This window comes from Trachurus trachurus (genome assembly GCF_905171665.1).
Source record: "Trachurus trachurus genome assembly, chromosome: 19".
In the NCBI taxonomy this organism is placed as follows: Eukaryota; Metazoa; Chordata; class Actinopteri; order Carangiformes; family Carangidae; genus Trachurus; species Trachurus trachurus.
The window spans coordinates 2,835,175-2,852,500 of NC_139913.1; the positions used below are offsets into that span (position 1 = coordinate 2,835,175).

At 43.7% G+C, this 17,326-nt stretch overlaps 1 protein-coding gene across 1 annotated transcript in view; it reads right to left on the bottom strand.

Annotated features, from left to right (window-relative positions):
* aatkb (apoptosis-associated tyrosine kinase b) overlaps positions 1-17,326 on the bottom strand; it is a 45,438-nt gene that overhangs the window by 2,579 nt on the left and 25,533 nt on the right. The window contains exons 10-21 of the mRNA XM_083994769.1: positions 16,646-17,072; positions 15,313-15,708; positions 14,071-14,415; positions 11,372-11,706; positions 9,108-9,512; positions 7,893-8,109; positions 5,900-6,319; positions 4,252-4,518; positions 4,035-4,209; positions 2,438-3,315; positions 1,670-1,793; positions 515-730 (exon numbers count right to left, since the gene is read on the bottom strand). Of these exons, the coding sequence (XP_083850895.1) occupies positions 515-730; positions 1,670-1,793; positions 2,438-3,315; positions 4,035-4,209; positions 4,252-4,518; positions 5,900-6,319; positions 7,893-8,109; positions 9,108-9,512; positions 11,372-11,706; positions 14,071-14,415; positions 15,313-15,708; positions 16,646-17,072 (4,205 nt within the window). The remainder of the gene's footprint in view (positions 1-514; positions 731-1,669; positions 1,794-2,437; positions 3,316-4,034; positions 4,210-4,251; positions 4,519-5,899; positions 6,320-7,892; positions 8,110-9,107; positions 9,513-11,371; positions 11,707-14,070; positions 14,416-15,312; positions 15,709-16,645; positions 17,073-17,326) is intronic.

The following is a 17,326-nucleotide window of genomic DNA, read 5'->3' on the forward strand; positions in this document are numbered from 1 at the left end:
GCCAAGGTTTCATTTCAGATACTGTTTGTTGATAGATATTAATATGTGAAGTGTTTGAGAGATGAATGAACTTAGTTATTTTTGATGAAAATTCACTGTTTCACTGCAGCTTCGGGTCAATTTTGTGACAGAGTGCTCTCTCTCATACATACAGGTAATTTAATCTGATTTTATTTAATTAAAGTTCACAGCTCCGGCTTTTTTTTTCTCTCTGCAAAACTCATTTTCCATCCCTGTGATACTGTCACGGTGTTAATATATAATCAAACACACTTCATACAGAGCCTGTGAACGTGATGTATGAGTTTCAGCAGCTTTGACAGTTCATTAACAAACTCAGCTCAACTTTATTTATATAAATATTATCATGACTCACATCAAAGTTTCACTGCAGCTTTGATCTTTAAACCATTTTTTTTTTTTTTACCTAAAAACCTGAAATCTGAAATCTGATCTGAATCTCAGAGCAAGTAGATTTTCTTCTTTCCTTTGATGATGATGATGAACAACTCACCTCCTGCCGAGTCCATGTCCGAGTCCGAGATGTGAGTGATGGAGAAACGTGACACGTTGGAGGGGGAGACGGTGAAGCGGGAGAACTTGACGGCTGGTTTGGTGTCCGGGGCCTTGGGGATGGAGATGGAGGAGGAGGAAGGTGGGGATTTAGACACTGAGGATGTTGTTGGTAGAGGCAGAAGAGGGAAGTCGTCCTCCCACTCGTATCCTGCACCTGAGAGAGGAAACGAATTAGTGCAGGATGAGTCATCAAACAGAGAAGAGAAAATACTTTCATTTCAAATAATAATAATGTTTGTGAGGTGTGGAAACAGGATTAAAGGAGAATTCCGGCCATTTATGACCCCTAAATCGTTGTCCTGATGGTCACCCAGTGTTGGTTGGAGCAAAAAACGCGACTAAAATTGTTGCAGGCAAACCGAAGTTACCATGGCTACCCGGCGCTAGGGATAGCCACAACGCTAACCCATGGGGGCAATTCTTTCAACCACAACAAACACTCAGAAAACAATCAGATATCTATGGTACATGACTGGAATCCTTAGAGACACCACTGAACTCATACAGTGAACAGTATAAACTAGCCCAACTCTGAAACATCCTGGAAAGACATTACTATCCCATCACAATGCGACTAAAGGAGTTACACCATGGCTTTGTCCTTGTTGTGATGATTTCTTTACTAAAATAAACGGTGGAGCAGTGCAGTGGTAATGTCCAAAATATCTCTGACCGTTTATTTTAGTAAAGAAATCATCACAACAAGGACAAAGTGTTAGTTTCTGTGGCGGGGAGAGCAGGCGCTCTGTGATGGGATAGTCATGTCTTTCCAGGATGTTTCAGAGTTGGGCTATCTGAGGTGAGTGGCTACATGCAAAAACACAAAGTTTATACTGTTTCTACTCTACACTATATGAGTTCAGTGGTGTCTCTAAGAATTCCAGTCATGTACCAGAGATATTTGATTGGCCATGGTGTAACTCCGGTTTGCCTGCATCAATTTTAGTCGCGTTTTTTGCTCCAACCAACACTGGGCGACCATCAGGACAACGATTTAGGGGTCAAAAATGACCGGAATTCTCCTTTAAAGGAGAATAATAAAGGTTCATTTCATGGTTTTTTAAAAGTAAATCTCTGTGGTTGTTATACTCACTCTCTTCTGAGATGTTTCCGTCAGACGAGTCGTCGGAGGCAGTGACTCTGTCGTGGGCTTTGCTCCGTGAACTCTGAGCTCCTAAAGAGAAGCCGTGCTCCGTCAGCTCCTTGGTGGGACTCTCCTGGTGAGACAAACACTCAGCGTAAGTTACGTCACATCTGGGAAACAACGGCTGATGGATTCATAACTGATTTCTACTTCTTCTTGTCTTCTCTCTTTTAACCCTTCTGTGGGTCAAATTGACCCAATCTGTTCCCTTCCTCCACAATCCTTTTCCCCTTTCTTCCTTCCTTGAACCAATCTGTTCCCTCCCTCCATCTTTCTTTCCTTCCTTTTCCCTTCCTTCTTTCCACAATCCTTTTTCCCTTCCTTCCTTCGTTCTTCCCTCCTTTCTCTCTTCCTTCTTTCCACAATCCTTTTCCCCTTCCTTCCTTCCTTCCTTGAACCAATCTGTTCCCTCCCTCCATCTTTCTTTTCTTCCTTTTTCCCTTCCTTCTTTCCATCCTTCCTTCCTCCCTTCTTTCCCTTCATCCATCCTTCTGCTTCCAATTTTCTTTCCTTCCTTCCTTTTCCCTTCCTTATTTCCTTCCCTTTGACCCATTCGACCAAATTTGACTCAATCTGTTCCCTCCCTCCATCAATTTTTCCTTAATTTTTCCCTTCCTTCTTTCCTCCCATCTTTCCCTTTGTCCTTCCTTCCTTCCTTCCTTCCTTCCTTCCCTTCCTCCTTCTTTCCTTGGCCCAGCAGGGTTTTTAACCCCTCACCTGGTCGAACAGGTATACGGTGACGTCGTCGAAGAAGGACACGGTCTTCCTCTTGCGGTGCAGCTCCTCCTGCAGACTCTGGGTGGTGAGCAGCGTGGGCATCTTCAGGAGGCTCCGCAGCTTGTGAGCTTCGCTGTCGTCGCTAACGACGACGGGGACCGGGTAACACTCGTCCTCCTCGCTGTCGTCGCCGCCGCTCTGCAGCAGCGGCTCCTCCTGCTCCTCCTTCTCCTCCCGCTGCTGCTGGACGCTGTAGCTCCGCAGCTCCTCGTCCGACTCCTCGTCACTGTCCTCGTCCGTGTCTCCGTCCTCCTCGTCCGCCTCCTCTCCGTCGAGGTGAGGAGGAGGAGGAGAAGGAAGAGGAGGAGAAGGAGGAGATGAGGATGGAGGCGGAGGGGAGGAGGAGGAGAAGCGGCGAGCGCTGAGAGCCACCTCGTCTTTGGGTAACGAGTGTGAGACGTCTCCAGATAAAGTCCTGCTCTGAACCGTCTTCTCCTTCATCACCTCCTCCTCCTCCTCTTCTTCCTCCTCCTCTTCCTCCTGCTCCTCCTCCTCCTTGATGTGAACACATTCTCCGTTCAGAGCCCCCAGCGCCTCCTCCATGGCCCCCACCACCTCCGCTGCCCAGTCCCCCAGAGACGAGCTCTCCTCCTGGGACGGCCACTCGTCCAGTCCTCCCTCTGTTGTCATGGACGGATCTGGAGGAGGAAGTCCACACTGCTCCTCCTCCATCATGTCCTCCTCCTCCTCCTCTGCTCCTCCTGTTAGGGAGCGTCTGACGTCTCGGTCCTCCGGTTCCTCCTCTTCCTCCTCCTCCTCCTCCTCTTCTTCGTTCTTCCTTTTCTCGCCCTTCTTTTGCTCTTCATCCACAGTTTGCTCTTAGAATAGAATAGAATAGAATTTACTTTATTAATCCCTTAATCCCGGGAAATTCTTTCATCACAGCGCTCCAGTGTACAAAGGTGAAGAATATTATAGCAGAATAATACAATACAACAACGTAGGATAAATTACAAATTAAATACACTGCAAAAACTCAAAATCTTTCCAAGAATATTTGTCTTATTTCTTGTCAAAATGTCTCATTTCTAGTCAAAACTAATCTCTTTACACTTAAAATAAGACTCATCACCTAAAAAATGAACTTGTTTTTAGATCATTTTCACTTGTTTCAAACACATTTTCACTATTTTTTAAGTAGAAAAATCTGCCAGTGAAAGCAAGTTTTTTTTTGCTTGTAATAAGAAAGAAAAACCTGATCCACTGTCAGATTTTTCTACTTATTTCAAGTGAAATTTTGCTTGAAAGAAGTAAAAAGTGTCTAAAAACAAGCTACTTTTAATGTGATGAGTCTTATTTTAAGTATAATGAGATTGTTTTTGACTAGAAATAAGACAAATGTTCTTGGTAAGATTTTGAGTTTTTGCAGTGTATTACAAAAATGACAAAGTTAAATATTAGCAAAATTACAAAAGTTGAAAACTACAAGAATAAACCCAAAAATGTGCCCCCCCCCCTCCCCCCATTTTAACAGTATACAAGATAAAATATAAATATAAGCATATACAATAAATAAATCTCAATCTCCAAATCTCACCTTCATCCCTCGACTGCCTTTCGTTCTCGTAGTCGGAGAAGTAGGCGGAGTCTCTGTACGGCGTCTTATCGCTCAGAGGGGAGAAGATGTGCTCGCCTGTTTGTGAGCTCAGATCTTCACACTGCTCCTCCTCCTCCTCCTGCTCCTCCTGCTCCTCCTCTTCCTCCTCCTGCTCCTCCTCCTGCTCCTGCTCCTCCTCCTGCTCCTGCTCCTGCTCCTCCTCCTGCTCCTCCTCCAGGCTCGTGTCCTGTAGCTGAGGCGGCATCGGCGTCGTCGGCTTGGTCACAGCGGGTTCCCGCGGCTCTTGATGAGGCTCTTTGGGGACGAACTCGGGGCTCTCGTTGTTCTCCGTGTCGTAGCCGCTGTCCATGGCTTTGGGGGAGGAGGAGGAGGGGTGGGAGGAGGAGGCGGGGCTGAAGGAGGAGCCGGCGGCGGACGACGACGTCAGCAGGTCGATGGAGTCCATGGAGTCCGGCGTTCCCACCTATGACAAGCGGATAATTAGAATAGTTGGATTTTTCATTCAAGATATCTGTCATTCAGTTTTGCCGAGTCAAAAAGAACATTTCAGATATCTGCAACTACGTTCTTCCTAGGACAAATGACGTCACTTTTGCCATTCATGTGTATGGGGTTTGTCATTACAGATATCTACAATTCAGTTGCAGATATCCGCTATGTGAATTACAGATATCTGTAACTGAATTACGACTAGTACTAATTCCAGTTTGAGATATCTACAACGTCATTTCGCCTAGTCAAAACTTAATTTAAGATATCCGAAAAGGGACATCTCTTTCAGATATCTTCAATTGAGGTGAATTAGAGATATCTTGAACTGGAATCATGAGTAGTCAGAATCAAATTGTAGATATCTCAAACTGGAATTAGTACTAGTCGTAATTCAGTTACAGATATCTGTAATTCACATAGCGGATATCTGCAACTGAATTGTAGATATCTGTAATGACAAACCCCATACACATGAATGGTTACAGTGACGTCATTTGTCCAATAGGAAGAATGTAGTTGCAGATATCTGAAATGTTCTTTTTGACGAGGCAAAACTGAATTACAGATATCTACAACACATATCCAGTCTGGCTTTTAAAGGGGACATATTATGCAAAACTCACTTTTTCATTGCTTTAGTATGTGTATTTGCGTATCCAGAGTGCCTCCTCACCCCTTAGATGTAAGTTTTGACAACTACGTCAACATTTTGTAAACTGCCATAGTAAGAAAATGTGTCTCTTAACAAGCCGTTTTAATTTCACCCGGCTTATTACATCACAAGCCGGGTGATGTGAATATTCAAGCCCTCACTCCCATGGTTACCTCGGCTACCAGAGCGAAGCTTCTAAACCGACCGTTTAGAGCAGGGCTGTGAAACTGGTGTGTAGAGAATAGGGATGGGCATGATTAATCGATGATCGATTATTGATCGTTAAGAATTTTATAGATTACGTTAAATTTTTATCGATTTATTATAAGGGCTCATGTAGAGGGCAGAGGTTGTTATGGAGAAATAAACCCCAGTTTTATTTTTTGTAGGGTCCTTACAAGTGAAGCACAAGCACACAGACATCCGTGTACATGCCGCACGCATTCTGTTTTTAAATATGAATATGAATATTAACGATAAATCGATAATTGATCGTTCATTTTCCCGATTATCGATCAAAAAGATTTCTTCAAATGCCCATCCCTAGTAGAGAACCCAGCTGTGCTCAATCTTTTGGTTTTTCTGACCAAAGCATGTTACTAACATTACTTTTAGACATCAAGGTACCATGTCAAGAATCAGAAATGAGCAGAATGTCCCTTTAAATGTTAAAACGGCTTGTTGCCATAGCCACACTCACCTGCTTCTGCAGAGACTTGAAGGCCGGAGGAGACGCGTTGAGCTCGCCGCCGGACTCGTCGGCGAAGATGCCCGAGGTCACGTCGGTGATGTCGTCGGTGATATCGTCGTCGTCATCGATGTCCACGTCCACGTCGTCCTCGTCCTCGTCGTCGCTGCAGTCCAGGATGTCGGCGAGACAGACGCTGGAGCCCCGGTCCACCACCACGCCGCTGTCCCCGGTCGGGCTCAGCTCCGACTGAGACTGAGGATCGGTGAGAGAAACCATCACATGGGTGTTGTCAGAGGGAGGAGGAGAGGGTTTAGTCATCGTCATCGTCAGCGCCACCAGCTCTTCCACTTTCGGTTCCGGTGGAGGGGGTTTCTGTACGATGACATCACAGGGACTTTCCTTCATCACATCAGCATCATCGTCGTCGACCTGGAACAACGTGCAGAAGGACGTGAAATTGACACACATTGTAACTCTGGGGGAATTCAAGTCAATTGCATTGTCTAACCATGTTTTCCTGAAATGTGTAAATGTGATTGTATTTTAATTGACCCTTTGTTGGCCCTCTGATTGGTCTGTTGATCCACCAATCAGAGCGCTTCTCCCCATGTCACGTGTTGCGCAGCGTTCTAAGGTTGGACAACCCTGGGATAAAAGGGCGCATGACGTCTGTCCGACCTCCCATTTCTCCGACCATACATTTCTTTATTTTTGCGTCCATTAGTCCGACCTCCCATTTCTCCGACTTAAGTAGCCCTAACCCTTAACCTTAACACTGTAGAATGGGTAGTCGGAGAAATGAGCCGTCGGACTTTTGGGCAGTCGGACTGATGTATGCTCCCCGTAACTCTGGGGGAATTCAAGTCAATTATAAAAGACAGAGAATTGAGCTCAATCGGATCGTGTGATTGCATTGTCTAACCATGTTTTCCTGAAATGTGTTATGTGATTGTATTTTAATTGACCCTTTGTTGGCTTTCTGATTGGTCCGCTGTTCCACCAATCAGAGCCCTTCTCCCCATGTCACGTGTTGCGCAGCGTTCTGGTTGGACAACCCTGGGATGAAACCCTATGAAACAAGATAGGTAGACAGCAATTGTTTTGGCAAAAACTACTTTTGAATTTTTCAATATGGTTACCTACAATAGCAACTGACGATATCCGGAACGTATTCCCGGAGTCATTTTTATCCCATTCCCCAAACCAAGACATCAATAAACATATGCAGCTATAGGCATAACATATTACTTTAACCTTCAAAGTTATCTAGCAAACATAACATTACCGTTGATAATGTCTTTTGAATTTTGTGAAGTTTTACGAGGAAAAACAGGAGATCGGCGGGATGAAGTGTTAGCTAGTGTTAGCTAGCATTGTTAGCTAGTGTTAGCTCATATATATATATCATGGATGTATTATATTATCTGGATACCGGACCGGAAAATGGCCGCCGTTCATTTCAATGGAAGTTGCTCGCCTGGCGCATACATGGATGTATTATATTATCGATATATCTATGGTGTTAGCTAGCGTCGTTAGCTAGCATTGTTAGCTACTAGCTAGCGAGTGACCAAAACAATGATTTTTCCCCATTTTTCGGAAAAGTCGTGTAATGCCCGTTCAGTCTCTCTTTAGCCACATCTGTCGTCTATCACGGATACCATTTTTCTGATGTATTTAAGTTAATTCAAATTTTCCTTACAAGTGATTTAAATCTGCCTAATTTTCAATGGTTTCCAATGGGAGTTAACCCTTCCATGACCATTGTTTGTCCAACCTAGCAACAGTAACCGTGGAGGGCGGGACTTGACAAAGGGTCAATTATAAAAGACAGAGAATTGAGCTCAAACGGATCATGTGATTGCATTGTCTAACCATGTTTTCCTGAAACGTGTGATTGTATTTTAGTTGTGTCTTGTGTGTTGTGTAACTATTCTGCTTCTGTGCTGCCGTCTTGGCCACTAGGTCACTCTTAGGAAAGAGGTTTTAAATCTTTTTTTACCTGGCTAAATAAAGGATATTGATTGATTGATTGATCATCCGTCTTCTCCTCGCACGGGGAGTCGTCGGCCGTCAGCTCCACGTCCTGCTGCTCGCCGCCGTGCTCCTCAGGCTTCGACACCACGGGGGTGCGTTTGGGGACGATGGGACCTCCCGGCGCCGGGGACAAGTTGATCATCTCCTCGTTGCTCGTTGGGATGTCGGTGGTGATCTTGTCTCTGACAGTGGTGGACAGTAAGGAGTAAATTTACTTGAGTGCTGTACTTGAGTACATATCCAGAGGATTTGTACTTTACTTGAGTATTAGATTTCTTTGGTACTTATTACTCTTACTTGAATACATTTCCAAGACAAATATTTTTTACTTTTAGTTGAGTTTTTTTTACTCGAATTTCTAGGAAGGCTGAAAAGTACTGGTTACTTTCAGGTCTGCTCTTTTTTCTTTTTTTTCTAAAATCCTATTGGACACAAGCTGTGTTTGTCAAAGAAGGAAACCCTAACCCCTAAAAGCAGCACATCAGTGCAGCTGCTTTCAAAGAGTTCATTCTCACTAACAAGAGTTAAAAGCTCCTTAAATTCATTTAGAAAAAAATATAGTAATTCATTGATGTGAAAAATAAGAAATATACTCTTACTCTTACTTACTTTTACTTAAAGTAAATTTAAAAGCATGTACTTTTGGATACTTAAGTACCTTTAAAAGCAAGTACTTTTTTACTCTTACTCGAGTAACATGTTGACTGAGCTACTTTTACTGCAAAAACTCAAAATCTTTCCAAGAATATTTGTCTTATTTCTTGTCAAAATGTCTCAATTTTAGTCAAAACTAATCTCTTTCCACTTAAAATAAGACTCATCACCTAAAAATGAACTAATTTTTAGATCATTTTCACTTGTTTTCAAACTGATTTTCACTTGAAATAAGTAGAAAATCTGCCAGTGAAAGCAAGTTTTTTGTGCTTGTAATAAGAAAGAAAAACTTGCTCCACTATCAGATGATGTTTCTACTTATTTCAAGTGAAAATTTGCTTGAAAGAAGTAAAAAGTGTCTAAAAACAAGCTACTTTTTAATGTGATGAGTCTTATTTTAAGTAGAATCAGATTTGTTTTGCCTAGAAATGACATTTTGATTAGAAATAAGACAAATATTCTTGGTAAGATTTTGCATTTTTGCAGTGTTTACTTAAATTTTGACTAGTAGTATTTGTGCTCTTACTCAAGTACTGGGGCCGACGAGTACTCTGTCCATCTCTGGTCTCTGACGACGTAGCCGCCGCCGTGGCCGTTGTTCCGGACCAGCAGGCCGGTCAGCGGGTCGATGAAGTGCGAGTGGCAGCAGTCTCCGGACGATGACGACGACGGCGGCTGTGGCACCGGAGCGTCGGCCTCGTGGCACAGGTAGATGTAGGCGCTGCAGGGGTCAGAGGTCGGCAGCACGGCGTGGTGGTGTTTACTCAGGCCGAGGCAGACGCTGCTGTTGTCTTTGAGCGGCGGCGGCTGCGGGTCCAGGTAGTCGAGGGGTTTGGGCAGCGAGCGGAACGCCAGGCTGTGCTCCTCCGGCCACGAGTCCTCGATGTCGGTGCTCGGCATGGTGTAGTGGAAGTCCACGTACGAGTCCTGCCTGCAAATGCAACAAACTTTGAAATTAAGTCAGAGCTCCAAGAAACTCATTGACATACAGTAGCTTTTACTGTTTCCAGAAAATGTATTGTATTAACCTGGAAATCAGATTCCTCCCTCTCTATATCGAAATGGATATCAGAAATGATGACTCAAAGTTATCTAGCAAACGTAACATTACCGTTGCTAATGTCTTTAGAACTTTGTGAAGTTTTACGAGGAGAAACGGGGCAGAGATTAAGCGTGCGTTCCAGTTGTACTCGGAAGTCGGGATTTCCAAGCTCCGAGTCGGAACTTTCAACTCGGAAAGTCGGACGATCCACATAACCCCCGAGTTGAAATTTAAACATGGCTGCCCCGGTTGTAAACAGTCGTAGAAGCTCCTGTAATGATCCTTTTATTAACAGTTTTTACTATTTGCCGTCACAATATGTCAGCCGAATACATAGTATTCTTAGATGAAATGCTGTCACAGTGTAATTTACATTTTTCATTTTTTTTTTTTTTTTCAAAGGAGGTTAAATCGAAAGCAACTGGACTTAGTTATTTGTCTAGGAAGACGTTTCACCTCTCATCCAAGAGGCTTCATCAGTTCATGTACGCATCTGACCAGGCTGGGACTGGTCCAACTATCTGGTGTGGAGACTCACTACTTAACCTCTTGTGTGGGCGTTCACAAGGGTGATGATGTCACTGGTTCCCTTTTGTGCTCCAAGTGCCAACGACAGTCGTTGGAGTGACAGTCGTTGGTGGGAAGTTGGTTTCGACTTCGTTAGTGCCCTATTGTGTTCTAACGACAGTCGTTGGAGTCACTTGCCACTTGTGAACAGTAGTTGTTCTTTGAGGCTAGATTGTTGAGTCTCCTGGGAAGGGATGAAAGGGCAGCATTGTAAATTGGAGATAGGTGGTGTCTCAGACCTCCTCCCCTGTTGAGGGAAGGTTTCTCTATTTTTACAAAAATGGCTTCTTTAACTCCTCTTTCAAACCATCTGTCCTCTCTGTCTAGGATTTGGACATTGCTGTCCTCAAATGAGTGGGCTTTCTCCTTGAGATGTAAATGGACAGCAGAGTCCAGTCCTGAGGAGTTTGCTCTCCTGTGTTGGGCCATGCGTTTATGCAGTGGTTGTTTTGTTTCTCCAATGTAGAGGTCTTTGCATTCCTCGTTGCATTGGACTGCATACAACAGATTGCTTTTGTGGGTGTGTGGTGTACATTTTTCATGTTTATATGCAAACTACAAAGCAGACCGTGCTAACAACGGCTAACCGTTAGCCTGGTAGTTTCAGCCGGGGTTTTTGGCCGTTAGCTGCTTTTTTCCGACTTTGTAACTGAAACGCTAATAAGTCGGGTGTGACGTAATTCCCAGCTCCGACCTCTGACTTCCAAGGTATATGGAATGCAGCATAAGCGTTAGCTTGTAGCTAACGTCAGCTAGCGTCGTTAGCTAGCATCGTTAGCTACTAGCTAGCGAGTGACCAAAACAATGATTTTTCACCACTTTTCGGAAAAGTCATGTAATGCCCGTTCAATCGCTCTTTAGCCACGTCTGTCTTCTATCACAGACACCATTTTTCTGATGTAATTCAAATTTTCCTTACAAGCACAAACTTGCTTTCACTGGCAGATTTTTCTAATTATTTCAAGTGAAAATGTGTTTGAAACAAGTGAAAACTGTCTAAAAACAAGTTCATTTTTAGGTGATGAGTCTTATTTTAAGTGTAAAGAGATTTGTTTTGACTAGAAATTAGACATTTTGACAAGAAATAAGACAAATATTCTTGGAAAGATTTTGAGTTTTTGCAGTGCATATTTGAAAACTTCAAAAATAAAGTATTCCAAAAAAAAAAAAAGGAGTCCTGCCTGCAGCTGTGGCTCGCCCGTCGCTGGCTGCTGCTGCTGTGGCGGTGTTTGGACGGCCACGTGTTGCAGCTGTGCCTCTCGATGAATATGTCTTCCTCGTCCTCCTCCTCCTCCGACTCGGTGTCCCGTCGGTGTCCGATGAAGAGCGCCCCCTCCGTCTCCATGTTGATGCTGACGGAGTGGCTGTGGTGCCGCGTCGTGTGGCTCGGCATCGTCTTCCTCAGAGAGCCCATCATGTCGTAGTAGCCGCCGCTCACGTTCTTCCCGATGATGGAAGTCTGCACGGCGTCGGCGTCTAGGTACGTGTCTCTGTAGTCCGGCTGCTGCTGCTGCTGCTGTTTTTTACAAACAATATCATATAAAAACATGAACAAAAACAACATGAACAATCAACATTACTGGGATGTGCAAAGGGGAGGTATGAAACCCAGGAGGGCTTATATGAAAACCTCACCCAACATTAGGGGTAGGAGAAAAAATCGATTCACATAAATATCGCGATATCTTTTTTTGACGATTTTTATATCGATTTTTTTTTCCAAAATCGATTTTTTTTATTTTTTATTTTTATTTTTTAAAATATTGTGCATTGTGCATTTGTTCGCCTTTTTTACATACAGAGAGTACAGGTTTTGAAAAGGGTTTAAGTTGACTTTATAATGGAGTATGTTAAAGCAGAAGTGAGTGATCCGGTCGTTTTCGCTAATGCTGCGTTCCAGGCAGGCTTTTGAAATCGTAAATTACAGCTTCAAGTCACAACTTACGACTTTGTAGCGTTCCAGGCAACCCACTCGTGTTTTTCCGACCTGTTTTACCGGTGAAAGTCACTATAACGGCCACTCGTAACTTCTGACCCGTGAACTCGTACCAGATCGAACTGGTACGAGTTCACGGTCGGAAAAATACGAGTTTCCTTGAACGCACCATAACAGTCCTCGTCGCTACGTCACCACATTCACGGCGTTCCTTGGCTGCACACACAGCCCTGCATGCCGTTCTCTCTCCTCATTGGATAAAAACTGTAGGATACGATAAATGTTTTCTCCTCGGCTCAGAGCAGAGCAGAGTGACTGACAGACCCGTGTTTCGGTCCAAACACTCTATGTAAGTGATTGCTGTCGGAAGATATAACTATTTAAGACTTATATTAACACAAATATATCACTCACTTCTGCTTTAATTTATAGGCTCCTACAGTATTTGTGTGCAGATAAATGTTAAAAATGCAGACTAAAAATCGAGAGAATCTGCAATATCGTCGAATCGCAATTTAAATCGAATCGCCATCCAAAAAATCTTAGAAGAATCGAATCGGGAGAAAAGCATATCGTCCCAGCCCTACCCAACATATTCAAAGATCAAATTTGTTACGGTTTAAAAACAATAACATAGGAAAATAATTGAACAATAATGAAAAATAAGTAGAAAAGTAAGAGATTAAACAGTAAAATATAAGGAAATAAGGAAAAAATAAAAAAATAAAAATACGTGCATAAATGAATAATACAAAACAAAAATAATGAATAAGATCATAAGGAAAGAGTAAGGAGTGTGAGAGAAAGAGAGAGAGAGACAAAAGAAAAACATGACAATAATTGTCTTATGTTTGATGGTAGTACATGGTTTGACTGATTAGGTACTTTTTGAGAGCCTTTTTAAATGATGTTAAATGAATATTTTTTTTCAGATAGTCAGGTAGCTGATTCCAGAGACGTGGACCTTGATAACGAATTGAAAATTGACCAAGAGCAGTTCTAAAGAAGGCCGTGTGGAGGTTGGAAGAGTTTCGTGTCTGGTTGCTATGGACTTGGTTGTTGGACATAAATATATGAGAGAAACTACGAGGTAAAATATTCATTCTATGCTGAAACACAAATAAACAGATCTGATACACATTGACAAGAAAAGTAATGTCATGATAGTCAGGAGCAAAGAGGACAAGAAATTAGTGTTTCCTCAGTTCTTCCTAGATGATAAACCGCTCATGACATGTCAGGAGACAAAGTATCTTGGGCATGTTCTTACTGATGATTGGCATGATGATAGAGATATTTATAGGCAGTGCTCTAAGCAATATGCTCAAGCTAATATGCTCCTTCGTAGGTTTAGTACAGTATGTGCTCAGTTTATGTTAAATGTTCCCTGTTTAGATCTTTCTGTACACCAATGTATACAGCTGACCTCTGGTGTAGCTATAAGAAAAGCAGTATGCGGCGGCTCATAGTGGCCTACAATGATGGACTGAGGTTGTTGCTTCAGGTGCCCAGGTGGCACAGTGCGAGCCAACTCTTTGTTAATTTGAATGTACCCAATTGTGAAGCACTTCTAAGAAATTTAATGTATCGTTTTATGTGCCGCCTGGATGACTCGGGGAACAGCATTATTGGGGCTTTGACAAGCCCTGATAGGAGCTGCTTTAGGTATTCCTCCAGGCTTAGAAAACACTGGTGGGATAGCCTGCTGCTTATGAATTATGTGGAGAATTGATTCTCTGTCTTTGTGTATGTCTTTTTCTCTCTCTCCTTCTTAAATCTGTTTTAACATGTCTGTTGTTGTTGATATGGACCGCTTGTTGTGTCTGCAATAAAGATTAATAATAATAATAATAATAATAATAATAATAATAATAATAATAATAATAATAATAATTGATATCATAAACATTCAAGAAATTACGTTTTTGAAACAGTGGACCTGACCTGCTGTTGGAGGAGCGGGGGGGAGCTGAGCACGGACGGAGAGACCCCCAGCGGGTTCTCCAGCTCGCCCAGCGCCTGACGGAGGCTCCGGGACCCCCAGCTCTCCTGGAGGTGGTGGTGGCGGTCGCTGCTGCTAGAGAGGGAGCGCTCGCTGCCGATCAGGTAGCGGTCGATCCCCAGAGGCGGCGAGTGCTCGTAGTAGTAGCCTCCGTCTCGGTCCTTGTAGGACACGTAGTGGCTGGACTCCCAGGGCCGCAGCGGGCTGCCGTCCGACACCGGGCCCAGCAGAGGCTCCATGGTCAGGGAGATGGCCGGGCTCGAGTCGTTGGAGTCGTACATGTCGGCCTGATTACACACAAATATAAAACATCTGTCAAATAGTATACAAGATCATGCAGGGCTCAGCTCCTCCTCCACTATCCAGTTTTATTAAAGGGATACGCTAACATTTTTTTTTCGTGTCTTGCCTCACTCCCTAATCCATGACCAGCAGATAGACACCATCCTTTCTACTGTACGTGCAGTAACAAGGGAGATAGAGCCGTATCGCCCGTAATTAGCTTAGCTCAAACACTGGAAGTGTATAGGTAGTGTTAGCCTGCCTCCACCTAAAGTCATCAGAGAAACTCTTCAGCAACTCTAAACGGAAACCAGCGGGCCGATCTTCGTCTCAGAGCTGACAAAACTCTCCGGTAAGGCATCTTGAGCGGTCAAATGCCGCTAACGGGACGAGATCGGTCAAAACGGAGGGTTCAAGCAAAGACGCTTTATTTTGGTTCAAGCTAGCTACATCGAGGGTAGGTTAGCTTCCTGTTTCAAAGTAAAAGCACAAATTCTATCGTCATGGTTTTCTGTATGTAAAGGGCAACGGGTGTTTTATTTTGTGAAAGTAACTGGAAGTGCGTTGGTCACAACGGCTAGCTTGAGTAGCGCCGAATTCGTCCGAACAAAATTGTAAACAGCTGATATTTAGACAAATTAACGACACACTGCTGATCTAAACGGCTACTTTCTCACCTAAACATGTTTGAAATGTCGATAAAGTGATATATTTACAGAGTTTAGAGATAAAATGAAATCAGCTTCTGACTGCTGATTTCAGCTCGGGTAGGAGGCAGGCTAACACTACCCATACACTTCCAGTGTTTGAGCTAAGCTAATTACGGGCGATACATGCTCTTTTTATACAATGTTTTTTATGTGCATTGTCCCATTTCAAATAAACTAAACTAACTAACTAACCTTGTGGATGTCGGCCGACCAGTACGGGCCGATGATGGTCTTGGCCTGCGACGGACAGGCCATGCACTCTCCCGAGTCGGCGCTCCCGGTGAGGAAGCTGCCGCTGCTGCCGGGGTAGTCGGGGCTGTAGGAGCACATGGTGTAGTCCGCATCCATGATGTTGCAGTCCACCGGCTCCTCGATGCGGATGTAGTACTCGCTGCCGACCGACGGGCTGTGGGCGCTGAGGACGGGCAGGACGCCGGGAGCGTGGTGGAGCTGGAGTTTGGGCTGGTAGTAGGACGGAGAAACAGCGTGGTCGAGGCTCTCCAGAGGACAGCCCCCCACGATGCCCCCCGGGGGGTAAAACGCCTCCTGACAGCGATGGTTGTTGACGGACGAGTCCTGCGCTCTGGCCTGTGGGGTATATTGATGACGTGTTGATGAAAAGAAGGGATCACCGCCGACACGTCTTCACTTGCATTCAAAAAGATTGGAGTATCTCTGGTGCCAATGTGAGATCTCTCTCTACTGGCCCAAAGCTCTGACCTTATACTTTTGGGCTACACTGCAAAAACTCAAAATCTTTCCAAGAATATTTGTCTTATTTCTAGTCAAAACAAATCTCATGATACTTAAAATAAGACTCTTCATATTAAAAAGTAGCTTGTTTTTAGACACGTTTTACTTCTTTCAAGTATATTTTCACTTGAAATATGTAGAAAAATCTGAGAGTGGATCAAGTTTGCAAAAATTCAAAATCTTTCCAAGAATATTTGTCTTATTTCTTGTCAAAATGTCTCATTTCTAGTCAAAACTAATCTCTTTCCACTTAAAATAAGACTCATCACCTAAAAATTAACTTGTTTTTAGACAATTTTCACTTGTTTCAAACAAATTTTCAATTGAAATAAGTAGAAAAATCTGCCAGTGAAAGCAAGTTTTTTGTGCTTGTAATAAGAAAGAAAAACTTGCTCCACTGTCAGATTGTTTTACTTATTTAAAGTGGGAAATTTGCTTGAAAAAAGTAAAAAGTGTCTAAAAACAAGCTACTTTTTAAATGTGATGAGTCTTATTTTAAGTATAATTAGATTTATTTTGACTAGAAATGACATTTTAACTAGAAATAAGACAAATATTCGAGGAAAGATTTTGAGCTTTTGCAGTGTAGCCCAAAAGTATAAGGTCAGAGCTTTGGGCCAGTAGAGAGAGATGAGATCTCACATTGGCACCAGAGATACTCCAGGATTCGGCATTTTTTTGTACACTGTTCTTCTTCTTCCTGTACATAAGACAATTCAAAATATTAAAACAAAAAGAGTTCAGGTGAATAATACAATACAATACACTACACCTGCTCCCACTTGTACTCGAAGTTGAGGCCGTGGCTGGTCTCGGTGACGGTCAGGATGTCGTCGCCGGACTCGGAGTGGTAGCCGTCGACGCCGCCGGCAGCAGAGAACTGCTCCAGGAGAGGAAAAGAGGAGGAGGCGACGGCGGTGGTGGAGGAGGAGGAGGAGGAGGAGGCGTGGTGGTGGTGGTGGTGGTGGTGGTGGTGAGGGTCTTGTGACAGCAACGAGGCGGCGTCACGGTGATGGTGATGGTGGCCGTGGCCGTTGATGAAGCCGCCGGCGTTGGGACGCATGGAGTTCCAGCGGCGCTCGAAGTCGTCCTCGGCCTCGCTGGCGCCCTTGGCAACCAGGTAGCTGAGCAGCAGGTGCACCTCCTCCGCGTTGGGCCGCTGCTCCGGCTGCAGCCAGCAGAACTGCATCACCTCGAACCTGAGGAGGCCAGCAGAGACACAGACGGTCGGAGATATGGAATAATGCACTGCAAAAACTCAAAATCTTTCCAAGAATATTTGTCTTTTTTGTCTTATTTGTCAAAATGTCTAATTTCTAGTCAAAACTAATCTAATTCTACTTAAAATAAGACTCATCACATTAAAAAGCAGCTTGTTTTTAGACACTTTTTACTTATTTCAAGCAGATTTTCACTTGAAATAAGTAGAAAAATCTGATAGTGGAGCAAGTTT